Here is a 27,863-nt window from a genome sequence, read left to right as displayed (position 1 = left end):
AGTAATTTTTTTCTCTGCAACTCGATTAAAATATTAAAGCAAATTAGGGGAATCCTGAGCCTCCCTGACATATCAATTTATGCCCCCATATGTCAGAACCCCTGTTTTAAGCCAGGGTTGATGGATGCTGTATTTAAGCACTGGTCAGATGATGGTCTTACCACTATCAGGGATCTGTACATTGACAATCATTTTGCTTCTTTTGCTCGACTTCAGGCAAAGTTCAAACTCCCTACTAGTCAATTTTTTTGTTATTTGCAAATTAGGAATTTTGCCAAGCAATCATTTTCTAGCCTAGATGTGATCCCGATACAACATGTCTTCTATGATATTATGACCAAACCTCCCACCTCCAAACATTTGATCTCTCGATTAGTTAACCTCTTCTCTAGGGCAACCCCCTCTCTCCATATTAAAGAGGCGTGGATTAAGGACACCGGTGAAGTAATTTCTGATGAGCTATGGACGAAAGGGTTAAATAGGATAAAGGCATGCTCTATTAATGCTCGACTTCAGCTCATTCAGTTTAAAGTAGTACATAGATTGCACTACTCCAAGACTAAGTTGAATAGAATCTTTCCTGCGGTCTCTCCCACTTGTGATAAATGCAAATCAGCTGATGGAACTCTTGGGCATCTCTTCTGGTCCTGCTCTAAGCTCACTAGATTTTGGGTTGATATTTTTTATTTGTATAGTACTGTATATGACAAACGACTGGTCCCTGACTGTCTCTTGGTGATACTGGGCTGCTCCAACAGTTCATTGACTCTTCCCTCTGCTTTACAACAAGTCCTCATGTGGCCATTGCAAAACGAGTCATCCTAAGGGAGTGGAAGTCCGCTTCCCCTCCCTGCTTCAAAAGGTGGCTGAATGATATGGTTTCCTGTTTATACCTCGAGGAGGTTCGATTTTCTTTGTCTAATTCTCATGATAGGTTTAAAAAGATCTGGGGCCCTTTTATTGAATACATTAGAAAAGATAAACCTCAAACTGGTACCTGAACGCACTGCTTTCTTATTTTTATTTTATTAAGTAATTATTATTATTTTTTTATTATATTATATTGTATATAAATATATGTTATATATATTGTATATTTTTTCTTGATATGTATCCGGGTTATGAGACTTTGCTGTTCCCCTCTGGCTCGGGCCTCCTGGACTCATTCTCTGGCCCTTTTCATTTCATGTGAGTGGACAATTGGGGACATTTTGTTGGACTGACATGTTTTTGTGCACATTTTCTTTTTACATTAATGAGTAATTGGTGGCTGGCTGTCTGTTGCTTCTGTTTTGTTTTATCTGTTTGTTTACTTTTATTTTATTTTTATTTTTTTCTCTGTTCTCTGTTTTTTCTATGTTTATTGTACTGTATGTGTAATATATATATATGTGCCAAAACTTTGCATAAATAAAATTTACAAAAAAAAAAAAAACATTCCAGGAAGGAGTTCTCAGAGACATCCTGGTATGTAGACTTGCTAGATGTTTTCATCTGAAGGAGTTCCAAGATGGCACAGCGGATGGCAGCTTCAAAACATGGATCACCTTGTTCCACGACGCTAGACTGCACTATGAGAGGGCATGAATATCAAGCCTTTGTGGGATCACTATGAACGCCCTAAGGCGAAAAGCTGGGACAGATCTTTCCGGCAATATGGCGGGACATTTGCAGGACGGCACTATGAAAGAGGCTTCTTTGCCTTCTGTGATATCTGACTTCCAGCATTGACAAAGTGACCGATATCTGTAAGTAAATTCCCCAATCCTTGCGTCTTTGCACTGGCTCCCTGTTCATTTTCGTATTGATCTTAAGATTTTGTTGTTTGTTTTTAAAGCTTTGAATGGACTGACCCCATAGTACATCAAGGACCTCATCCAAATCTATACTCCAGCGCTCAAATTGAGGTCCGAGGGCCAGCTCCAGCCCGTGGTGCCTAGAGCGAGATTTAAAACCAGGGGGGACAGGGCTTTCTCTGTGGTGGGCCCCAGACTTTGGAATGCCCTCCCCCTCCATGTCCCAACAGCCCCCACGGTGGAGTGCTTTAAGTCTCGTCTTAAGACCCATTTTTATTCCCTGGCTTTTTAACTTTGCGTGAGTTTTGTGGTCCTCTGTGTCTTTTATTTCTTTTACTACTTCAAACTATGTCTTTTATTTATTTAAAATCTGTTTGATTTTATTGTTTTATTTATAGCATCATTTTAGAGTAATACACTTATTATTTATTGCTGATTGTTATATGGAAATGTTTGTTTTATTGTTGATTCTATGTACAGCACTTTGGAGATGTTTTTGTTGTTTAAATGTGCTATACAAATAAAGTGGATTGGATTGGATTGAAGTAAAATCATGTAGAGTGGTTGTCTTACTGCAGTAACCTCCTCAAAGACACTGTGTAGCTTAAGGCTGCAAGAAGTTATTTCTTCCTGCAGCCGGCAGATTATCTCAACCATGGGGGACAGAACCCAATGTATATCTTTAAGAGTTTTGAGTGATGCTGTTGTAGCCATTTCATAGTGTCTCTGAGCTGATCTCTAAGGTACTCTGTATTTTGGACCAAAAACTCGTTTGTATTCCGGTATCCATGTTCCTGACTGTCATTAATGTCATGTCTGATTTCCATCAGAGGTTGATTTAACTATGTTATATGTTCCTTTTCAATTTTCATGTCCCACACCATTACTTCTAGTTTGTGAACTGAATGTTGCAATTCTTCCAAGGGACAGGAGGTTACAACTGAGCAGTTAGAGAGTCACCATCACATAAATAAATATCAATTAGAGCCATTGTGTTTGAGCGAACCTCTCATTCCCGGGGTCTGAAGAATTCAATATGTTCTTGTGGCTACCACCACGGGGAGCCTGTTGTCCAGGGCAGCTATTCTCAAACTTGGGGTCCCGACCCCAATTGGGGTCGCGAAAGGATTTCTGTGGGTCGCCAAATCATTTTGGAAGTCAGCTCTGTCTCCACTGTGTTAAAGTGTTCATGTGTTTTAGTCTTTTTGGTAATTTTGTGGTTTTTTTAGTAATTTTGTGTCTTTTTTGTTGTTGGTAATTTTGTGTCTTTTTTGGTAATTTTGTGTCTTTTTTTGGTCATTTTACGTCTTTTTTGGTCATTTTGTGTCTTTTTGTGGTCATTTTTTTGTCATTTTGTAGTCAATTTGAGTCCCTTTTTGCTTAATTTTATGTAATTTTTTGGTCATTTTATGTCTTTTTATGTCTTTTTTTTAATCATTTTGTGTCATTTTGAGGTCAATTTGATTCTTTTTTGGGTAATTTTGTGACAAATCCCAAAGTACCAAGTTATTACTTTCCAAGGAGTCTCTGGCTTGAAGCTGACTGTTACACACTCAGGAGGTCAGAATCGACATTTAAATGTATAGCAAAGGACTTAGATTAAAACTAACAATAAAATATAAAAAATATATATAAATGCACAGACAGAGAGATGTTTTAGTTGTTCTCACAGCCTCTGGAAAAAAATAAAATGATGAAAATATGTGAATATGGAAGTTATTTTGAAAAGCCAATAAGCATGTAACTTGAGAAAGGTGACACAACGTCCCAGGTTCTACTTAAACTGAAGCAAAGGGGTTCCACGTGTGTCGATATCTGACGAGTATGGAAATGAATGCATAAAAAACACTGCCTCCTGTCTTATGGTTTAGTCTTGTCTTGGTTTGGGCCATCTACCTGCCCTCCCACTCACCTGACGGCTGAACTGTACGTGGCTTTTAACATCACATTACACATCGTTATCGGAAAAAAACCACATTTCAGATCAACATGTCTGTGGTTTGCAGAAATGTAAAAAGCAACACTTTTTGCTGTTGACTGGCCTGTTTTGACATAAATTAAGATGGAAACCTGGCTTGTGCGCAAATGCTGGTTTCTTATATATATTAGGAATATATGCCATTCTCAAAGGTTATTAAATCACAGGAAAACAAGACGTTGGTCACAAAGTACTTTTTTCCTCAGTCTATATTTATATTCAATACTTTGTTTTTTGTACCAGCTTTTTTGCAAAACTGTTATTGTAACATTTAAAAAGATGTTCTACTGTCTTGCATTTTATGGACTTCACATTAAATCAGTGGTAAAAAAAAATAAAAATAAATCATTAGCTCCACCTTTTATGTTGTTTGGTCCAACAATGTGTCAAAAATCTCAATAATATTTTATTACACAAGTCGCTAAATATAGCAACAAAGTAGCTAAGTTGGCGACACTGCTTCGCCGGATTTTACAAAAGCCCCTCTCCTCTGATTGGCTGTGGGATCAGTCGATCTCAGATCACCATCCGCCTTTTGCTCCATAGACTGAATGCACGGATAGTTCTGCACCACAGACCCCAGTGGAGGGGCGCAAGTTGTGATTTGTAGTTGAAGGAAACAGAATCTGTGATTCATGAGGAAGATTCGAGCAGTTGTCGATTTGTGTTTCTGTTTTAAAAGAACATAAATATTCTTGTGAGAAATTATTAAAAATGTGAGCGTGTCAGTTTTTTAATCTGTGACTTGTAAAATAGGATCTGTGCACCTGTAATTAAGAATTTGTTGTAAGTGTTGTAATTGTGGAGAAAAAACAATCTACAAGTACACAACTCAGAGTAAGTGACATCAAATTTACTGATATGCATCCACAATCACTGTACACAAGTACAAATTCCACTGTTAAAGGTGCTCAAATCTTTTGTACCAATAATACCTTCATAGAAAAAGTCCCTTATCTAAAGTTTTACAATTTGGTGGCATCATGATATTTTGCTGCAAAGTGCCATCCTATTCCTGTCTAGCCTTGGTACCATTTTGAGCACTTGCAGCACCTCACACTCTAAGACTTACTATGTGAAGTTAATTAAGTCAGTGAGGGTTCAGGTTTAGGCTTTAGGCTTTCGGGTGGATATTTGGACTGATCCTAGAAGCTGACAAACTCTCCAAGCACCTGCAGCTCTCAGGTGTCAGTCAGCCGCTGCCATGAAATAAAAAACACCCTGGGGAACGAAACTTAGCAGCTGTTTCCAAAAATATACCCAAAAACTGTTTTTAAAAGTTCAGGTTATAATCAGCCCCAGGTTACGAGTTGTTAAAGGCTATGTAAGTGGTTGGACTGTGACTTCACAGTTTGATTTAGACAAACAAACTCAGTTGGACCCAGCGGCCCACGGCTCTGCTCAGCCTTCGTTTATTGTGGGGGAAACATGTAACATCAGCGTCTCAGCGTCTCTGTTTAGCTCTGATTGTCTGGACAGAAAGAATTGTGGTGGAGATGAAAGAGGCCTGGATCGCAGCCGTTTGTAGTGAGGCTTTCATTAAAGAAGATAAACTCTGAGCCACAGGTGGTGAAAATCATCATCCAATTAAACACCAAATTAAACAGGAAGCAAATGTGTTTTTTGAACTAATAATGAACAAGGAATTAATCATCCATTTAGTTGCCGTTATCCAAACTTTCACAGTACTCTAAGCGCTCCTTGTCCTTACAAACTATACTTTAATAGTTGAATTTTAGAAAGTAACAGTATTTATTATGAGTCAAAGCTCCAGAACAGCTACTATTTAAACCTTTAATAACATCACTTTGGGGTAGCAGAAACCATAAATAAACAACATGCTTAAATTCAGAAAACTAAAGATTTAATCCAAACCATTACCTTTTTCTGTCTAAACCTACCCGTGTTGTTTCTTTCTTTTCTGAATTTAACCACTAAACATGAGTTTTTGCACCTGAACTGAACAAAACTGCGACTGGTCATTTAATTGGCTGACAACGAATGTCTGCACATACAGTAGGTGGAGCAGGCACCATCTAACATGTGACCGCATCCAGACTTTCTGGCAGAGTGGACTTTTAGTTATTGAAATACCATCTGAGGGCAGCATTGCTTGCCAATGGTTCCCTCGGCCGCCCAATCAGAGACAGCAGGAGGCGGGGCATGGATTATTTCAAATTTTTAGTAGGCAGGACTTGGATTACTTGAATCACTTCCCAGGAGATTGTTGCAGTCAAGGTAATGGCATGTTTTATGTTGACCTATATTATAAAATATCAAGATATTAGTAGTGCTTTTGTATTAAAGTAAGGCTTCTTATTTACCGTTCGCTATCTAGACTAACTAATGTGAGTAAGCTAACTTGCAATGCTAGCTAGCTCATGGCAATGACTCTTTCTAAACATTAGGAGATTGTTGCAGATGTAATAATATGTTTTATATTGTACTATATTAGGTGATATCAAGATATGAATGAAAGAAATGCTGCTTGTTTCTATTGAGTCCCTCTTATTTAGCTACTGATGTAACTTGCAACATTAGCTAGCTTGCTCATAGCAATAACAGGATCATAGCTAATGTTAACTAGACTAATCATAGCTAATGTTATTTATCTTAGCCTGATGAAATATGTTCCTCTCATTGCAACTGATAATGTTAGGTCTAAGGACATTTTCGCAGCAGTTTTTTTGCAGCAGTTTACTTTGATTCAAGTAATCCAAGTCCCGCCAACTAAAAATTTGAAATAATCCATGTCCCGCCCCCTGCTGTCTCTGATTGGGCGGCCGAGAGAACCAATGGCAAGCAATGCTGCCCTCAGAAGGTATTTCAATACCTAAAAGTCAACTCTGCGACTTTCTGGAAGGGGGTTCACTGTGTAATCCAGGAGGTCACTGGTAAACAGTTTTTGTTGACTCTTTCTTTCTATCTACTTAATCATGCTTCAGACAATTTCTCAGGCACAGACACCAAATCTCTGTTGATAAATCTTTTGTTTTTGGCTAAAAAATGTATCATGCTGCGGTGGTCAACTCCCCAGATCCCCCCAGTCGACATGTGGATTTCACAGATTTTTTTTTTTTTTTTTTCACAGTTATTCCTCTCAAGAAGTTGACTCATGACCTTAATCACAAATCAGACAAGTTCAGGAGGATCTGGGAACCATTGCATTCCTTTTTACAGAAACTATAACTCTTCGTGTCCCTGGAGGATCAGGGCCGTCTGCCCTTTCATTTATTTTATGTATGTGCTCTTCGTCTTTTTCATTTGCTTACTTATTTTATGTATAAATAGAAATATATAGTGCATCGCTCACTGTTAGTTTGGGGTGGGACTTCTTTTGTTTTGTTTTGGGCTTTGTTGTCTGGTTTGTTTTTTCTAACGTTTGTGTTTATAAAAATGAAAAACCAATTAAAAGAGTATTAAGCCATAAGAACGCAGACCAAGTAATCCTTAAACCTCTCAAGTCCAGGAGATTTTGGTTCAAAATTAATTTCCGTCTCTGTTTAGCATCTTTCAGTCTGTCCTTACATCACATTTATGGCTCCTTTTTCTCCACACAAACTTGGCTATCAGTCAGATTTTTCATTTTATTTTAATTAACAGTATAAAGTTGCCAGGAAACGAAAATACAAACAAACACACAGACACACAGGTGTCTATGGAAATGTACCTTTTTTTTTTACTATTTATACACACAAAAACAGCAGAAAAAAATAATAAAACTACAAAACAGTCTATTTGCGTGTAAATTAAAAATAGTAATAGTTTTCATTGTGGAAAGAAAATTCACATTTTAAAAACGGTCTAGAAACATAGATGGCCCACTGTGAAAGCTCCTATGATTGCACTTTCAACTGGCTTTCTCAGCTTGTCTACATATCATATGTAAATGAAGTTATTACTGTAAATAAAACATGTATTTTCAATAAATAGATGGACTCCAGAGGGTTAAAGAAAAATTATGGGGGATATACCACAAACCAAGTGGACCACGTAGAACACATTTGTCATGTTTTTAAAACATGTGACATATACGATACATTGCATTTATGGTATTTATGTTCATGATATTTGATAAATGATAAATGACATGCAAAGAAAAAGGCGAACAAACATTAAGTACCAAATAATAATAAATCAATAATAGATAAAAACAAATAACCATTTGCCTTTTTGTTTGCATCTTCATAACATATATCAAAATTGTGACTTTAATTTGTTCAGGAAATATGGTCAGAACAAGTTAAATGCAATACAGGACAAACTATTAATGGAGTTGGATTGTTAAATGGGTTTAAACTAAGCATCATAACAAAAAATAAGATTTTTAGAATTAGCTACTTTTTCACATTTCTGTTTCTAGTCACACCCATATTTTGGAGAAGTCACTTCCTGTCACAGTCACATGACCACCACACCAGGGTGTTGAGTATGTGTCGCTTAGGGATTTAATGAGTTATGGTGAAGCATAAAGCTGAATATGGGAGATTATAGAAGATTTAAAGTGTTTGTTACACGGGTGTCACCATCGGTTCTTATGGGTTAAAAAATAAATAAATAAATAAAAAAATAACACGTACGTGTGAGGCTGATGAAAAGGAATAACTGCCAATGAACCGGCTGATGACATTCAAAACTTGAATTGCTGATTTCTGGTGTAGTGACAATGAACTTTAACAATTAATCAATGCAGCTTTGAGTTCTTGTACATATTTGACAGACCACCACCCAACTGTGATGTACTGGAGGACACAAGCCAATGAGACACTGTCTCCACAGAAAAACTGTCACTGTTTGAAATACAAAGTAGTCTTGGCTGTAGACGACGGCCCTGCAGAGCAGTGGAGGATTTGACAGAGTCAATATTGAATGGTTGCACAGCGGAATTGGTAGTTTCAGACTTTTTACAATGGTACAAATTTGGAAGAAAGATGCTGTGCAGAAAGTTTGTGTCAGCTCACGCCACGGTCCACATGCTCTATTTATTTTATTTAAACCATTTTCCTCTGCTTCATTCTCAATTATTCATGTGCAAGATTATTCCCAAAGCAATTTCCGAAGCACTCAAGTCATTATTTAAGACAACACTGAGACGTTTGGATGACAGAAGAATGGCTGAAAGTTGTTTTCTCTTTCTATAATTTCTCTCCCTTTAATGGCAACAGTTATTATATCTGTAGCCAAGTTCTCCCTTTAAAGTGAGACTTTTATTCATGAGCAGTAAAACCCTCACTCTTCAGCTCCAGCCTCACTAGGTCTGATACGAGCAACAGGAAATGGTGAATAACTTTAGCTACACAATGCTTTCTTAAATGTAACATTAGCATACAATAATGTTTTCGTACTGCCATTACTGAGCCTGTTTGCTTTCTGTCTGACTGCTTATATCTCTATGTGAGTCTATTTCCTGTGACAGAAGCCAGAATAGGATATAGGATATTTAAAACATCAACAGCTATATATTTAAACATCCTGCACACAGTGCTTTGAGAGGAAAAGGTAACTGAACACACTCTAATTAGAGTGAGAATAAGTAATTAATATCATTATTTCTAATGTTTTCCTCAACTTGTAGACGTACACATTCGTTATATTGTTAATATTTTAGTTTTTTTTAAATTAAATCTGTTTCTTTTAAATAATTGTGGTACTTTAACGCATTCAGATGTATAATAAACGAAGATTGTATTATATTAAACACATGGTATCAACAACATATCAGAATATCAATTATTTTGATCTAAATTGCCAGTGTAATAGATTACTTTATATAAATGAAGGAGATGCATACTTATGTAAAGTTTGCACCACTCCTTCCCTCATTTAAAAACATTGTATTTGTACATACTGTTTCTCTTTTAAAATATATTCAGATATTTTTGGTATAGTTGACTTTTATTCTTTTTTTCATGTATGCTGCAGTTTTTAACTAGTACAGTACTTTCTTAATCTCTATTCATATTTGTATTACTTTGTTTGTACTTATGCACCAAAATATCACACAAATTCCCTGTTTGTGAAAACCTACTTGGCATTAAATCTGATTCTGATGAATCATGATTCTTGTGCAACTCTACAGCATCATCCATTGGTGCAAGATTAAATCCAATACTTCCAGTGGCATGCCTCCATGGTTAAAAAAGTGCGCTAAAGTGCCCTCTACAGTGGTGCAAACGAGAAGAAGTGCCTTATTGGCTGCCCTTTACACGTGCAAAAAATGATTGGGTGCCCTCTCGGGTGCCCCTTCATGTAATAAATTATGATGATGTGCCCTCTAGTGCAAAAAAACTAGATAATGTGCCTTAATGAGGGCCATTCTAGTGCCCTTCTGGAGCCATGGTGCCTCTCTTTGGTAGCCGACGAACGGGGAATGTGAAAGAGGCGTTGCTTTCATGTGCCGTCGCTATGACGAACAGCTACATCGAGTGATACTTAAATTTGCAATGAAGCAAAAAGCGAATTAATAGTCTGCATGTACTCGTAGTAGAAAAGCACAATTAGATGCCAAATTAGAAAACAGGATAAAGTGCCCTTGGAATAGAGAGAAAAAGAATCCCAGTGAAGAAAATTATCTGCAGTGATACAAAAATGTCACAGTCGGATATCAATAAAGATTCAATAATACAGTATCACCCAACTGTGAAAATTGTTATGTAAGGTGTTTGCTTTCATTTAGCTTTCAAAGTGCACAAGGTTGATACATTTTACTTAAAAATGTACAAATGTTCATTTTGCATGCCCTCGGACCCCATAGACCAGGGATGGGCAACCTAAATCCTGCAGGGGGCCACAATTTTTCATTGACACTACCACAGGGCCACATACAGGACCGTGCACTTAATGATATGATGAAACTGCAATTTTAAATATGTTTACAGTGCAGTAACTTAACATATTTCATGACCAAAAGGTTTGAAGCAAATAAAAAATAACCACTTTCTGTGATTTTTTTTTTCAGTGCAAGAACAACAGACCAACATCAATAGCAAGAAGTAATTTTGTGCTTTTTTACACTGCGCTTTTAAGATTTCATGCTCAAATGCATGTAGTTGTACTGAGGGCCACTTCAAGTGAGGGTGCGGGCCGTATGCGGGCCCCGGGCCTCCAGTTGCCCATCCCTGCCCTATAAAAATTCGGTTCAACGGCTTTAATTAATGATAATAATAATCACAACTTTATTTATATAGCACCTTTCAAAAACGAGTTACAAGGTGCTGTACAAGAGAAATAAAACGTATCAAATACAATTAACTGACAACAACAAAATAAAACCACAAAAAGAAATGACAAATTTAAAATCCCCATTTCCAACAAGGTAGTCATAAAACGTAATAAAAGTAAATTAAGAGAAGGCCAATGGATAAAAGTAAGTCTTTAGAAGAGATTTAAAAGAAGCCACTGAGCTTGCCTGCCTGAGATCTCCGGGCAGGGAGTTTCACAGCTGTGGAGCACAGACAGCGAAGGCCCAGTCACCTTTTGTAATGAGACGGGACCTCGGAACCAGAAGCAAAGCTGAGCCGGCGGATCTCAGGCAGCGTTCAGGCTTGTAGGGTAGAAGCATGTCATGGATATAGTCAGGAGCCTTACCATTCAGGGCTTTAAAAACAAGTAATAAAACTTAAAATCAATTCTAATTGTCAGTACCATATAATTAATTACTTTGATCTGGATCTCCTTTTAACTTCATGCTAATCGTAATCAAGGATCAGGACTATTTCATCATACATGATGCATCATAGCTTTTGCGCGCTGGTAGGGCCCCGTGTTTTTTACGTTTTTTACCTTTTTATTTTTTCGTCCCTGCCCTTCAAACAGTCTGAGTCCGCCACTGAATACCTCCTCATTAAAATAATTGCTAATTGTGCGATAAATCGGATGCGAGATAGATTGCTTAGTTGATGTTTTATTTTGAAAAGCAGTACCGGAAGTGTGCGTGTACATCGCAGGTGACTGCAACTGCGGGTCACTGATCTGTCTCCACACTGAGCTCAGTGTATGAGAGCAGTGGGGATACAGAGCATCACCCGCTTCTCCTCCTCTCTCAGCGTCACATTTATGGATTTAAAACAATATTCAGATCCTGTTCAGCGGCTGAAAAAGTCTAAAGTGGAGTTTAAATGAAGTCCGGACTCGAGTTTTTATTAATAACCCGCGTTTCTCTCACCTCATATCGGATTGTACCTGAGTGAGGAGGAAACATGAAAAGTTTGCTTTTTGTCACCTTGTGTTTCTCCACGTGTCCGATCATGGTGAGTCCCTTTCTTTTTCTTTATTATTATTATTATTTTTTACACTATTTAAAGAGTAAAACGGCCGGACAGAAACAAAATGATGCATTTAAAGGTCACATTAAAATTTACACCTTGATAGCACACAGTTATAGAGTCTTATTTTCATTACTAATGGTGAAATAAAACATTTATATTGCTAATATTAATGAATTATTACTACTAATTATAGCTGTTGATTTGTGTGTGGAATGTCTGTACTTTATACTATTATATTTCCTGCTTTTGTCTGCAGTGCAAGCATTCCTGCAGTGTTATAATTGCACAATAATGAAATTATAACATGAATACAATAGAAAGGACAGAAATGACAGTGCAGGAGAGGAGAGAAGCCTGAAATATTTATTCAGAGTCCTCTTCTATTTTTCCTACTCTTAATAAATATTCACATGACAGCAGTGGATGAAGCAAGCATTAATTTGCATTTAATTTTGCAGATTTTTTTTAAAATTTGATCAAATTTTGACATACATTTAGATGGAAACCTGGCTAGTGCTTATATGCTGGTTTCCTTTATATATCGGGAAAATTTGCCATTCTTAAAGGTTATTAAATCACAGGAAAACAAGACGTTTGAACACGTCAGAATCAGTTTTCACATACAAGGAACCTAGTAACTAGTTTCCTTAACCTATAATTATATTCAGTACTTTGTTCTTTTGCAGCTTGGGGTTTTGCAAAATTGTGATTTTTTTTTCTACTGTCAGTGATTTATTGTCAAGCCCACAAAATGTAAAGTAAAAATAATCATTAGCTGCAGCCTTAGTCCAGTTTGGTCTACCCAAAAGTAAAAAATCTCAAAAAATATTCAATTTACTCACGTAGAGCACAAAAAAGCAACAAATATTGACATTTGAGAAGCTGCAGCAGTGAGTGTTTGGGCTTGTTGACTTAAAAAAAAATACCTGAAATGATAAATTTGTTTTTAAATCGTTTACCAATCCAATCTCTATCACCTGCTTAATTGATCTTGGACTAATTATTTCAGCTCTTATCTGTTGGAATGTGATGTGTAATTATATTGATCTTATCAGGTTTTAGTACATGGCTAAAACCCTACTGAAGCTGAAAAACAACTTATTTAATCAGCAACTATTGTGATTACTAAGTAGTTGTTTTAAAGTCTTTAGGCTCTGGACCAAAAATGGCAAAAAATAATAATATTATCCTTATTGGGCTCAGAAAGCAATACTTTTCTGACATCTTATCTAAATCAAAAGCAAAATCTATTAGCCGAGAAAATTTGTGTCAGCATAATAAATAATGAAAATATTTGTGTCTGTGGGGAATAAAAATCAGCTGAAGTTATTTTAAAGTATTTTTTCATTAATTAAGCTAACTCCTGTGCGGGTTGTCCTGCGGCTGTCCTTTTCCAGTGTTGATCCACCTCACAGGATAAACACAGCTCTCTTCCCATAAGCCTCCTCTGACTAAAAGCAGACCGGGCTGTCAAAGTGTTCACATCACCCAAAACAAATGTGAGGGTTTAATTATCTAACTGGTGAACACTGCCACCTCAAGTACACAAAACCCCTTTTTCTGTAAACACAGACTCTTTACCGAGAGCTCCTCTCTTTGCCTCTTTTATTCTGGGAGGGATTAAGTGTGAGGAGACTGCAGCAGGATGGACGAATGTCAAACCGAATCATTTTGGTTCAGTTTGCTTTAACTTGGCCACTGTTTTACCAACGAAAAGTAACACACAGTAATTATCAAATTGCATTCGTATTACAACCCATATTTTCATTTGTCACTATAAGACGACCTCTCGTGGCCGTAGTAATTATAAAGGAAGTAAAGCGAGGTAAATAAAGACAGACAGAATGTTCTCCCCTTAAAAACAACCCGTATTTACGATTGAGACGGCCCTCTTCTGCCCTCTAGTGGCCATAGTAAAGAATGACGAGGCGGAGTATAAAGCACAAAATATTGCAGTTATGGTGGGAGAGAGGAAATATGGACGGGCTTACGGTCTTACAGACTTTCAACCATGAGAATGCTGTTGGTGTCCCATGTACGTTTGCTGATGCTTAAGTTTGATGGAATTTAAATGTATTTTCTCCACAATGCCTGTAGCATGATATGAAATCACATGTACCATAAAAGAAGATTGTGTCCACCTACACTGAAACAAAGCAAATAGAAGCAGATTATGTTGGTATTTTTCCTTTTGTATGCATTGTATGAGCTAAATTTTTAAAAGATGAATAAACAATAAAGAAATTTTAAAAAACAATAAGCAATATATATTCGTAAGCCGAGAGACAACTAAGAAACACGATCTTAACTCTACAGAGCCAATTAAGTCCCACATGGTGATTTTTCATCTTATTCCCACAAGATAAATATCTTATGCACAAAAGTTGGAGAATTGTTTTGAGCCCACACCTCTTTATCTTTACAATTTATAATCTAATTTCTGTGCACAAGATAAACATATTGTTTCCACTAGATAATAACTTGTTTACACAAGATAACAACTTATTTGTAACTTTAGGGGCTCCAATTTTTTTCTTGTCTGTATGATATAAGAGGCAAAAAGGGTTTTTTTTGCCAGGGTTTGTCACTTTTTTTCATGTGTAAATCAGTTGTTTGGTCGTTTTTAATTTTTTTTATCAAGATCTTTCTCTAAATGTTTGTTGTTGTAATACTCATTTCAGCCACAAGAGGTTGTGTTAAGGGTGCTGGAGAAATGGAAAAACTTTTTTTTTTGTTAGTTTCTACAACAGCGTTTTATGACCAAGTATGAAAAATAAATAAATTTGGACCCGGGGTAGGGGGCTAATATTTACTAGATTAAAGTGGCAAATCTGCAAGAAAAAAGTTGCAGATTGACGAGATTAAAAGTGGCAAATTTGCAAGAAAAAAGTAGCAGATTACCCCCCTCCCCGGGTCCGTATTATTATTTTTTTCATACTTGGCCCTGTCGTAATTTTCCACCTGTTTGACAGATGTAAAAGAATAAAAACGGTTCTTAGGTCTTAATACAGAAGAGAAAACAATTAAGTTTAGAAATATTTTTCTCTCTTTAGTACGCTCAGGGCTTTAATTTACCAGGAGCTACATATTATTAGTTACAGCCACAAATAAGTTATTTTTCCTACAGTTAAAGTTCCTCTGACAACACTTCAATTTCATGTGTGTGCAGAAGTGTGAGGTGTAAACAACATATGCATGTGATAACAGTGTTTAGCAAACCTGCCATAGATATGAGTGACAGGTAATTATAATATGATAATGCAGAGTTGAAGAGGTAAAGCCAACAGTAGCTCTGTACGAGCTGTGATCCGTTTCTGAGGACAGCAGGGACTCAGGTGTGAACAGACACTGTGGTAAATTAAACTCATCCGTCTCAACCTGAGCTGCAGGACATTCAACACAGCACAGTGGATTTTAAACACAAAGAAAAACAGGAAAAGCAGAGGATTCAGGGTTCTGGTTGAAAACTTTCACACAGTGTTCTGACTCCAGGTCGGCTGGGCCGAGTCTGTCTGATAGCATTTGGCAGAACAAATAGTTCTGTCCAGAGCTGCAGAGAACAGTGTGACCAAAATGGTTTTGCATTCAGAAGAGAAGAAAAATTATGTCTCCATCATTTGTGTTCTGTTGAATTATTGAATCGCTTTACAGATCTACTGAGAGTGATGCAAGAAGAAGAATAGAAGAAATAATGTGTTTTGTGATGATGCAACATGGTTCATTTACACAAAAGAAAAATGAGACACTACTTGAAAACTTTTGAGCTACAAAGGATATAAATGCAATCATACACACCACTGATACACATGATAATGGAGTACTTTGAAATCTGCTGTATGTATGGCTACAACTCTGATGACTATTTTCTGCATTAATCCGTTAAAAGTTTGGTCTATAAAATGTCAGAATATAATTAAAAATCCCTCCCTTGTTTCTGAAAAATCCAAAGTGATCCCTATAATGTCTTGTTTTGTTAAAAACCCTACAGGTATTCAGTCTAATTATGATAGAAAACAGTAAAATAGCTGCAAATCTTCATATTCGAGATGGTGAAAAGAGCATTTTCTGCCATTTTGCATGATGAATTTCTTTTACAATTAATTTATTATCAAAAAACTTGGCTTTTTTTTTTGTAGATCCACTCATCAATTAGTCCAGGGATAGTCCTTCTCTGGTCTAAAGGAGGTGATGTGTTTTAGGTTTATTGGTTTGTTTAAAAAAGGAAAAACACAACAGCTAAAGAACAACTGTAGTGAGCATGAGCAGCACTAGCCACCAAACTATATTAGCCTTAAATGATGAATGTTGTTACTGGTTTTTGTGGGTAAAAGCCTGTTTCCTTTTCTGCACAATAAATACAACAATTCAAGGCTTGGATGTGCATGAAACTCTCCTCAATTAATCATCAATACAAAAGACAGAAAATATAAATGAAGAGCACATTAGTAACTTTTTGAGAAAAATGATGTTGTTTTCACATTGATATAATTTTGCATTTTTAACACTAGCCAGGCCACTGGGAATTCTCCCACTGCTCCCAGTGGCCGGTCCAGCTCTGGTGTTTATCAGCAGCTGTCCAGTGCCCCAGCTTTGCCAGGGGAAGAACAAACACATGTCATTCATGAACTGCACAACACAGAAGCAAACCAGTAGGAAGAACTTTATGCACCGGCTGAGCCTGTTAAATGTGAATAAACAGGCAGTCGCTCAAGTCAAGTCTAGTAAATTTTATTTATATAGCTCAATATTCTATGCCGATGATATGGTTTTATATTGCTGTGGTTCAACTCTAAATCAAGCCTTTGACTATTTGCAGACAGCTTTTAATCTTTTGGAATCCCAACTGATCGACCTGAAACTTGTTTTAAATGTCTCTAAAACTAAACTAATGATGTTCACCAACGGCAGGAAGGTCAGTGATCCTCCACCCAGCATATTTTCCTTGCAGGGAAACCAGATCGAGTTGGTTACACATTACAAGTACTTGGGAATTTTAATTGATGCCCGCCTAACTTTTAAAACCCACATTGAGAGCCTCATCAAAAAGCTGAAAATTAAGCTGGGCTTTTTCTTCAGGAACAAGTCATGTTTCTCCTTTGCTGCAAGGAAAAAACTAGTTTCTGCTACCTTTCTCCCTGTGCTTGACTATGGTGATCTGTTGTACATCTGTTGTATATGCATGCCCCTGTACATTGTCTTCAATCCCTGATACTGTGTACCATGGTGCCTTGAGGTTTGTTACAGGCTGCAAAGCTCTCACACATCACTGCTCCTTATATGCCCGGGTTGAGTGGCCGTCCTTAGCCGCTCACAGGTTAACCCACTGGCATTGTTTCATTTATAAGGCCATTCTAGGTTTACTCCCCACATACCTGTGTGACTACATTAACAGGACCCACAGCACCTACAGTCTTCGTTCCAACGATACATACTGGTTGACTGTTCCCAAAGTCTGCACCGTACTCGGTAAACAGGCTTTTATGTATCGGGCTCCCTCATCCTGGAATCTGCTCCAGAGCAGTCTCAATCTGCAGGACCTTATTACGGTCACATCCTTTAAAAAACTCTTGAGAGATCTGGAAGCAGACTCGTATCGCCTTTGCACTTGTTTTTTATGATGTCATGATCTTGTACTGTCCATGCCTATCTTACTGTGTTGTCTGGCTTGCTTGTATTTTATTGTATGTCCATGTTTTATTGTCTGTTCTGTCATGATGCACTGTCTGTCTTATTGTTGTAACGTTTAACCCTGCTGCTGTCTTGGCCAGGCTTCCCCTGAAAAAGAGGTCTTTGTGTCTCAGTGGGACCGACCTGGTTAAATAAAGGTTAAATAAAATTTTTTTTTAAAAATTCTAAAAAAACATCAAAGGCGCTTGACAATATGTACAATCTGTTCTTAGACAATTGTTTCTGATAAAGATTAAACCCAGAACGAAACTCTCCCTGTACTGACAAGTAGAAAAACAATGTAGACAATTAGGAAGACAAAATTATAGATCGGAGTAGAGCCGCTGCTCCTTCGCGTTGAAAGGAATTGGGTTGCCACGATACAAAAATTTAAAACTCGATACCGATACTCAGGAAAATATTCGATACTCGATACCATTTTCGATACCACCAGGATAAAAACAAAGACCCCAAAATTTAACAAATATTTTTATTAACAAGAAAAATGTAACATGTTAAAATTAACAGAACCACAGGTTAAATATTTATAATAAAAAACAGTTGTGCAAAAAGAAACTGGAACTATGATAACAAGCTAAAGGTCTGAGGTAGTGCAATAAATAAATAAATACAATAAACTAACAATTAGAACAATATTTTGAGGTTGTATGCTGTGCACAATATTAGGAAAGCTTGATAAAAAAATAAAAATAACTTAAGTGTTCCTTCATTGGCTATGCTTTACACACATAACAATAAACTATCGATACTTTTGAATATGAGTATCGTATCCGGATACAACGTTTTAGTATCGATACTTTTTTGACTATCGATACTTTTGACAACCCTAGTCCCCTAGACCTGCTGCCCCCGCGACCCAGCCCCAGATAAGCAGAGGAAAATGGATGGGTGGATGGAAATTATAGATTGTAAACTTATAAAGAAGCAATTTGTCTCCAAACCTCCTCTCTGCCAAACTTAATCCAGCTCTAATTCAGCCGTATACTATCCACACAATCTCTACAAAACACATATAAGACTTCAAAGCCCATTGAAAGAAAGAGAGTTAAGCCGAAAGGATCTTAAAGGTTTCCATTTTAGATTAACCGTTTAGAGCCAATTAAGAAAAAAAAAAAAAAGGATAACATTCTCAGCATGGAGCTGCGTGTTTAATTCTTTTCATCTATTTTAGGTTTAGGTTCATTTCCACATAACATCCATTAATTCCTTCATTTACTCCTCACTTCCAACAGAGGAAAAACATCAGTTTGCACGTTTAATGACCAAAAAACAAGCTTCTAAAAATAAAATAAGTTTGTAAAATGTGCATGTTCAGTTTCAACTCAGATTTATAATAGTTGGAAACTTTTTATGAAGCAAAACAGGGTTTAAATGGTTTAAAACTCAGAATTGATGACTGATTAAGAGCTGAGAATGAGCTTTTATTGTGTTGAAAAGAGGATTTGATGATGTGACCCAGTGTGTGTTGTGAAGACTGCTCTGTTCATACTAATTGGATGTTTTTTTCAGACTTAAACCCTGTAACAAGCATGTGAGATGCGTTCAGTTTCTTCTTGAAAGGCGAGATTAAAGGGCACAGTGTTCTGTAATGAGCGGGAACAGTCAGATTGCACATTGTGCAGTGATGGAGAGGTCATGGGCAGAAAGCTGATGGCAGGAACCAGCTGTGAAGTCTGTCCGTGGCAGAGGTCTCATTTACACCAGAGACGCTAGGGACAGTCAGTTTAGTTTCCATCACTGTTTGAAAGCAAGTGTGAAAAATGTTTGAACAAAAACAACACAGATATATGAGGATATGTTTTATTGGGAACATCTTGCTGAAACACATGAACTAATAAAGTCCAGTAGTTCAAATTCATTCAGATAAATTTATGTATCACTGACATTAATAGGTGCCACATGTCAACACTCGCAGAGAAACCCTGTATTCTGATTTTTACTGTTATTTGGAGGACTTGTTTGTGTACAGGCGCAGCACAAGAATTATAATTTTTTACATTTCTGTTTGTCTAACAAATACACTGTAAAAAAAATGTCTGTAGATTTTACGGTGAAAAACTAAACCACCCTAAACCATGACAGTAAAAGACGTAAAATGATAAATGGGTTAATTCAGTTTCTGTAACAATGAAACACTGTAAATGTATATATCAGTTAACAGTATTTTTTTTTACAGTTTTTTAAAAAATACATTACTCCACTGTAAATTACACTGCAATATGTATTTAATGTAATATATATACAAGCCACCACTGTAATTTTTGCATTCATATTTCGTAAAAAATACTATTACTAATACACCATATCTAAAAATATACTGTAATATTTAATGGTAAAATCTTTAATGTATGCAGCATTCATAAAGTATTTTCTTGTCAGTTATATGGCAGAACAGCGTTTCTTTTGATGGAAAAACCTTTTATTTATACAATAAAAAATTGAATAAAATGGCAATCTTAAAAGTGAAATCAACAGTGCCAATATCTTTTTACCATAATATTTAAAAAAGTTGCACCGTATTTATTACAGTAAAGTTCTGGCAACCACAGCTACCGTTTTTTGCCGTAAAAACAACAGGGTTTTTTTTTTTACAGTGTATGTCAATCTGTGAGCTTTGAACAACAAGAACAACAGAATAGACCGTTTGTGAGCACCACCCATAAAGACCTATATGAGCATATAGCAGCTCACGGTACAGCGGATTGTTCTAAAAATAGCTCACATGTCATTATACAAACACGTACGGTTCACGGTTATAAAAAAGCTGCACTTTCTGTGAATTTAGGCAACAAATCCACTGAGCTAGGTTTAGAGCAGGGGTCGGCAACCTGTGGCTCCGGAGCCTCATGTGGCTCTTCAGGCTGTCTGCAGTGGCTCCCTGTGGCTGAGACATAAAAAATGACACCAAATGAAACAGTTTTTTCTTTACATATTTACTTTATTTATCATTGGTGTCGGCCCAAAGCCATTTGTATTTTTTAAGTCAACAAAAATGTGCATCATCTCCTGGGTGAGTATGACATCTGCCATTTATCCCAGCATCACCGTCAATCATTACTACTACGTCAACAAGACGACAGTGGAGGACAGTCTAAAACGTAAATATGAGTCGTATTTTGCCTCAGTGTACACCTTATATTGTCGTTACTGAGGGGAGACCTGTCTGGCTTTAGAACTTCTGCTCAGCAGCAAACAGCCTCACAGCCTCAACCAGTTCTCCTGCTGTAAAGTTGTTATGGCTGCTGTGTCAGAAAACTATTTTCTTACCAGACGATTCTTGGCAACAACTACCAACTCCAATGAAAAACATCTGTCTCTGTATCTGCTCGATGTTCCACTTTCATTTGAACAACTAGTGTTTAACTTGGTGATACGTCATCTGGTGTACAGAGGTTATTAGTTAAAAAACAGATGAAAGCGGCACAAAAAAAGCCTAAACAGGCTCAAAAACTCTGTATAGCAACAAGAAATACATTCACATCACACACACACACACACACACAAATCTGATTTATATCGCATTAAGCTTTGCTCAGGTTTTTGTTATAAACAGTCTAGTTTGGTCAGAGGGGTTTGATGAATAACACTACCATGGTTTAAGAGTTAGATAGAACTTAAAAAAGACACACACAAAAAACAGACTTGGAGCTGAGAATATGAGAAGAGCCAGCCGGAGAGCACTTCCAATGTCTTATACATCAATAATTCAGTGAACATCCATTCGTCTGGTAGTTAAACCAGGCTGCGATGTTACTGTGACATTTAGACTTTTAGATGGCTTTCCTCACTCTCTGTGACCACCAACTGACAGTATCCACATTTTCATAAAGGCTGTAGGACATGACACAGAAGAGAATTTTGAAGCAAAATTTTGAAGTGTTGCATTAAAGAAAATGTGAATTATAGAAGTTTCCATCAACTGGTAAAGCTGCATATATAGAGAAAACAACAAAAAGAGGTTGTTAATCCAGCAACATTGGCCACCCACAAGAGGAAATGGAGAGAAGACACAAGTCCATCAACAAATTTCTGTGCATGCAGCTTGATGGGAACAGCAAAATTCCATGAAAATGTGCATAAAAAGCATTTCTCTTTTCATGTGCTTATGGATAAGCCTTTTAAAATAGTTGACATTTTTAATCTTTTATTTGCACTGTCTGTTCTTTCAATAATTTTTAAGTAAGTCATTATTTTATGCTCCATTTTAATCTAGCTCTTCCTTTCTGTCCTTTTTTCTGTACTTTTGCTTTTTAATTGTAGGTTTCAAATTATGCTTTATGTAAAGTACATTGAGTTGCCTTGTGTATGAAATGTGCTATAGCCAAAACTGAAAATTGTCTTGCCTTGCCTATAGAAGGTTTTACGATGGATTGAGGTGATTTGTCTTTTCTGAAAAATAGTTAATGGACTAAACAGGACATGGAAAGACTTCTCAAATAAATTCTGACGTAGCAAACATTTAAGTCACATGACTGATCAGCTGTTTTCTCTGACATTAAAGAACAATTAACTTCTCTCCGTTTTCTCTCATTTTATTGTTGTTTTCTCTTTTCTTCTCCTGTTTATTGATGGATGAGCCTAAAGTAATACATTACACTGCCATCTGCTGACCAAAGTATGTTACTGCAGCTTTGTTCATTTGCTCTGGAAACGCACTAATTCACATTTTATTTAATGCAATATTTCAACATTTTGCTTCGACTTTAATTCAACACTGCTACTGACAGCAGTAATATTATTATTATTATATTATTATTTTGTGTTTTCCAGCAGAGCGGAAACAGCTTCTGAAGAAATGTTTCCATCTCCTGTTTAGAGCATTAACTATTTTTTTGAAATAGACAAAAACACCTCAAGCAATCGTAAAAACTTTTATGCGCATCTTTTTATCTAAATTTGATGTTTCCATCAAGATTTTCTCATGAGAATCTTCAAATGGAACTCTTTGATGGAAACAGGACTATTGACACCAGTGGCTTTAGATTGAAACACCCTTTTAAAATGTACTTATTGAGTTATTTCTTGGCTAAACATCTGGCCAGGTGGATGAATATAAGCCTTTTTGGGTGTCTCGGGTTAAGGAAAAATACTAAATAAATCTGCTTTTACTTTACCTTTCCACCTAAGGTAAAATAAACTTACAGCTACTGAAGTGTCAGTCTGAATAAATCAAAGTAACGCACTGTAGTCTTGCTTTTATATCAGAATATTTGAGTTCTGATATAAATGAGTATAACTCATCACAGAGCATCTAAAAGCTCCACAAAGAGTGACATATAGTCAACAAGCCTTTAAAGTTGCTGCATACATGTTTGATGGCTGTGAGTGGGTCTGATCCGTCCTTTAAAAGGAGGATATTTTGGAAAGCTGTTTGTTGTCTTTGTATTTAGGCCACAGAAAGCAGCGAGGCAGAACCCATTATGATTCCTCATGTGCAGTTTTCTTACCAACAGTTGCTTTTGTGCCTTGAGCACGAACATTAACACAATGAGACGAAAAGCGCTCGCTTCCATTATATGCAGCCGGCGCACAACAGAGCCGAGGATAATAGAGGCCCTAAAAATATTAACAACTCCCTTTGGTGTCTGTGTCTCAGAGTTCTGATAATCTGGTTTGGATGTTGTCTGTTTATTCCACTGTAAATCACATCATCTAAATGGAGCTAAATGGGATTGACACGGCTTATTGTCCCAAATTCTCTTCTGCTTTCTTTTTGTCAACAAATCACAGAAAAAAGACCAAAACCAACAATGTGTTAGTTTGTGTCACTGAGCCCCAATCCCAGTCACATTAAATCAGTGCACAAACAAACACAAAAACAAAGCAGTAATTTATTTTATTTTAAAGTTTTTATCAAATGTTAATCAAACAGGAGAGAATTGTACATTTGTTAGGGACTGTAAGTCCTGTCCACCTCCCCTCTGTCCCAGATGATTGGCCTGTAAATATTTAGGAATATCAGAATTTGTCTTCATGACACTAAATTCAATTCATTTCAATTAAACTTTTATTCAGACTAAAAAAGAAACAAAAGAAAAAGAAACAAAAAGAACACTACAATACATAAAATGAGTTTCATACAAGCCACGATAAAAGATCATGTTTATTAAAAACAGTATATGCATTCATGTCCCACAAGGAGACAAGTATCGCACAGCTGGGATTTGTAATGTGTAGTTACCTTATCAACAAGATCTCCAGCCTGAACGACAGAATAGACCGCTTGTCAATACCACCCATAGACTCATATGAGCGTTTCGTGTTTCGCATTACAGAGCGGAGCATTTTAAAAATGGCACACACGTCATTATACATACACGTATGTAAATCTATGCTACTAAACCATTGACCTAGGTTTAAAAAAAAAAAAGTGTCCAGCACATGTCCGTAAATGCTGGAAGGGAAGGAGTTACAAGTGTGACGTGAGCCAAGTTATGTAAAAAGTCGTACTTTTGTTTTCACACGGGACATGAACCATGTTCTCCTGGTGAAAGGCCATTTGTTGGACGCATCCCGCTCGAGTGTGATATCCCACATTTAAACTCCACATCTATGGAGTTAGATTTGTGCCAAAATATTCAAACAACACTTCTTCAAATTCAAATCCAAAAAATATTAATCAAAATATCAAATACAAAATTTAAACAAAAAAAAATAAAGTCAAAGACAACATTCAAAACTTACTTACACTTGTATGAGTTGGATCTCCAAATTACCGCTCCCTTCATCACCAGAAATTCTCCACAGTCCACTCCGAAACAAGCAGAGAGCAGTTTGTTTTAACTTCCGGGGCAGTTGCAGTTGTCAGTCAGAATGCATTAGCCAATAGGAATGCACCCAGAGAAACCCGCCCACACATGAAATTTGTGCCAGAACCGCAAGCAAAAAGGCTGCAAACACAAAGGCTGCAAACACAAAGGCAGAATCCCAAAACCAAAACCAAAACCAAACAAAAAAACAGTTCAATTCAAAGACCCTTTATCGGGCAAATAACTATATTTGGTAACTTGAGGTAATATTTTGAGGAAAAAAAGTTGCAAATTTACTAGATTAAAGTGGCAAATCTACAAGAAAAAAGTCGCAGATTTAAGAGATTTAAAGTGGCACATCTTCGCGAAAAGAGTCGCAGATTTATGAGAAAAAAGTGGGGAAAAAGCAACTTTTTTCTCCCAGATTCACCGCTTCCAATGTCATAAATCTGCAGATTTTTTTCTCGTAGATTTGCAACTTTAATTTTGTAAACGTTTTTCTCAAAATACTATTTTCGTATGGTTTTTTTTTTTACACATTCTGGCAGTATGTAATATCCTCCAATATGCTTTAGGGTTGAAGTTCTTCAATGAGTGCCTTATTAAGGGTTAAAGACAGATTTGTTTTGCAACTACACAAATAATTTGATTGCAAGTTTTGAATTTTGTCTTTGACTTTTTTTTTTTTTTTTAAATTTGTATTTGATATTTTGATTAATATTTTTTGTTTGAATTTGAAGAAGTGTTTGAACATTTTGGCACAAATCTAACTCCATACACATCATCTTCAATCATTACTACTACTATTACTACATCAGCAAGATGTTGGTGGAGGACAGTCTAAAACATAAGTATGAGTTGTATTTTGCTGCCTGTACATACGGCTTATATTGACGTTTTGCTGGGAGACTAGTCTCAACCTGGAATTTGATAAAAAACATGACTATTTCTCTCTGTCTCATTTAGAAGGCAGATGAATTAATATATTGTATTTTTTGAAAACACACTGTAAAGAATTTACTGTGATTTTTACAGTAACTTATTGGCAGCAATTAACAAGTAACTTACTGTAATTATTATTTACAGCAAAACTACTGTATTTTTATTTAACAGTACCGTTTTTTATACTGTAAAATAAAAAACAAACACTGTGATTTTAGTTTCATTTACAGTACTGGTTTCTTTACTGTAAAATAAAAAAACAAATTAACACAGAGTTTTAGTTGTGTTTACAGTAATGATTTGTTTACTGTAAGAATAAAAAAACTTAATTTTTAATGGTACTGTATATGGCAATACAGCACAATAACAATGCTGTTAATTTGATAATAATTTCATCATTTTTTTTTATAGAAATAACTAGTAATTGCAAGTAATTACTCTATACACCAAAGAAAATAATATTAATACATTTACTGTTTTACAATTGATTTCCATACTGTGTTTTGTATGAAAAACTTTACCTTAAGTTAATTATTTAAACAGCATTTTTATAGGACTGATTCTGATCAAAATTGTGATAAAAATGGAAAAATACAGAAGTCTACTTTACTTTTCACAGTACTACACTGTCTACTGTGTTTTTTCTGTTTGTATGTTTTAACTACTGTGATTTTGTCACAAGGACTGATTTTTATTGTAAATTATACAGCACTATACTGTAAAAATCAAACACAGTGATGAACTGTGAATAATGCTAGATTTCACAGCGATTATTTACAGTGCAGTTTGTAGAGAATTTGCTACGCCACTGCTCCATTGAGGTCTCTTAAGTAATATGGCATCATTACTTGAAGTCACTGTAAGCTTGCTTGTTTGCAGTATATAGTGGTGTACAATCAGCTCTGAACAGGGCTATCTTCAATCATCTCTACACACATACTGAACTGGCGTGAGAGAATGTTTGCATTGCATTGTTTGCTGTGTTCATTCAGTGTTATTACAGTAAAGAGAAGTTGTGTGCTCTGCTCTGATGAACAATGAGGACTGAATTCTCTGAGTGACTGTGGTTCCCTGGAGCACATGGTGGAGCCGTGGTGGAGCAGAGCCTTGAGGGGCCGAGGTCAACCGTCATATCTTACCAAGTCCCCTTTGTATTTACATGACTGAGATTTGGAGGCCAGCTGTGGCATGAAAGTCTGAGTCGCAGGCATGTAACCTGAAGGACCAGCTGGAGAGACAAGCTTACTGTCCCTGCAGAGAGCCCCTGAGCAAGGCACTGGAATTGAACAGGCTTTTCACAGTATGAAAAGATGATTTTCAGAAGTCGAGGTTCCAGATGAGACTTTTTCTTTCAGTCACAGTGGATTTAAAAAAATGAAGCTTGTTGGAGGAAGTGGAGCTTCATGCTGCTCTGAGTCGCCCCTGCGGTGTGATTATAGTGATAAAAGAAAATCAAGGAAACCACATTTTCCAGCATCTGTGTAATCTGATGCAAGCTCTGTCTCCTAATAGGCTTTACTGCCCACAAACACACATGCACGCACGCACACACACACACACACACACACACACACACACACACTGCAGCTCTGATAAGCACTGTGAATACTCTTTATTATGAAGTCTTTGCTTTGGGGATCTGTCATATTAATACAGTTGCTTATTTGTTCATGTCTGATACCACATATACACTTGAGGCAGTTTTTTTTTTATCCACTGTGAATACAATGATTCATTTCCTCGATAAACAACATGGAAAGGATTTTATTTATTTTGATTTATATCATAATTATACAATGAATGATAGGGCATAGTGATGAGTCATCGCTTGTAAAGCAAGTTTATAAACACAGAGGTCATTCAAAGTACTTTATTATGGTGTAGAAATGCAATCAAACACATTTAAATAACAGTGAAATCAATTATCATTTTTAGACTGCGGCTGCAAGTGAGATCGATGAAAGTTGAGACAGAAAGATTCAGTCTCTAACCAAAAGAAGTTTATTTAATGTAATTTGCTTTGTGTTTTGCAATCAATTTGAGTTTGTTTGAAGCATATTAAACAGTCTGTGAGTTGCATAAATCGTGTCTGACTGGAAAGCTGAGACTCTTGTGCTGAAACTTGAGCTCAGTGTATAAAATTAGCTGCTGTGACCTCTAGGATAATCACAGCCTCATGGAACTTTACAACCACAAACTAGAGACCTGGAGCATTCAGAGGATGGATGGCTGACACACTATTTTGACAATAAGAGGGTTTCTCAGCAGGCAACACAACACAAGTGCTTGCCGTACAATCGCTAAAAATGCAGAAATCCCTGGAATGTCAAAAGTTTTTGAAACTAAATCTCAGAATTGATTTTTCTGTGTTGTTCCCTTAGGTTTTGCTGTATGAATATGGTGTTTTGAGTTTAAATAAATTGCATAATTCAACACCAAATGC

At 36.5% G+C, this 27,863-nt stretch overlaps 1 protein-coding gene across 1 annotated transcript in view; it reads left to right on the top strand.

Moving 5' to 3' along the window:
- The first annotated feature begins 11,717 nt into the window (after positions 1-11,717).
- Positions 11,718-27,863, top strand: part of LOC131979809 (vasoactive intestinal polypeptide receptor 2-like) — a 95,768-nt gene continuing 79,622 nt past the window's right edge. The window contains exon 1 of the mRNA XM_059343850.1: positions 11,718-12,023. Within this exon, the coding sequence (XP_059199833.1) occupies positions 11,973-12,023 (51 nt within the window). The 5' untranslated portion in view covers positions 11,718-11,972. The remainder of the gene's footprint in view (positions 12,024-27,863) is intronic.

This window comes from Centropristis striata, chromosome 11 (genome assembly GCF_030273125.1).
Source record: "Centropristis striata isolate RG_2023a ecotype Rhode Island chromosome 11, C.striata_1.0, whole genome shotgun sequence".
NCBI classification, from domain to species: domain Eukaryota; kingdom Metazoa; phylum Chordata; class Actinopteri; order Perciformes; family Serranidae; genus Centropristis; species Centropristis striata.
The sequence above is the reverse complement of the archived record's forward strand: the minus strand, read 5'-3'. Positions and strand labels throughout refer to the sequence as shown.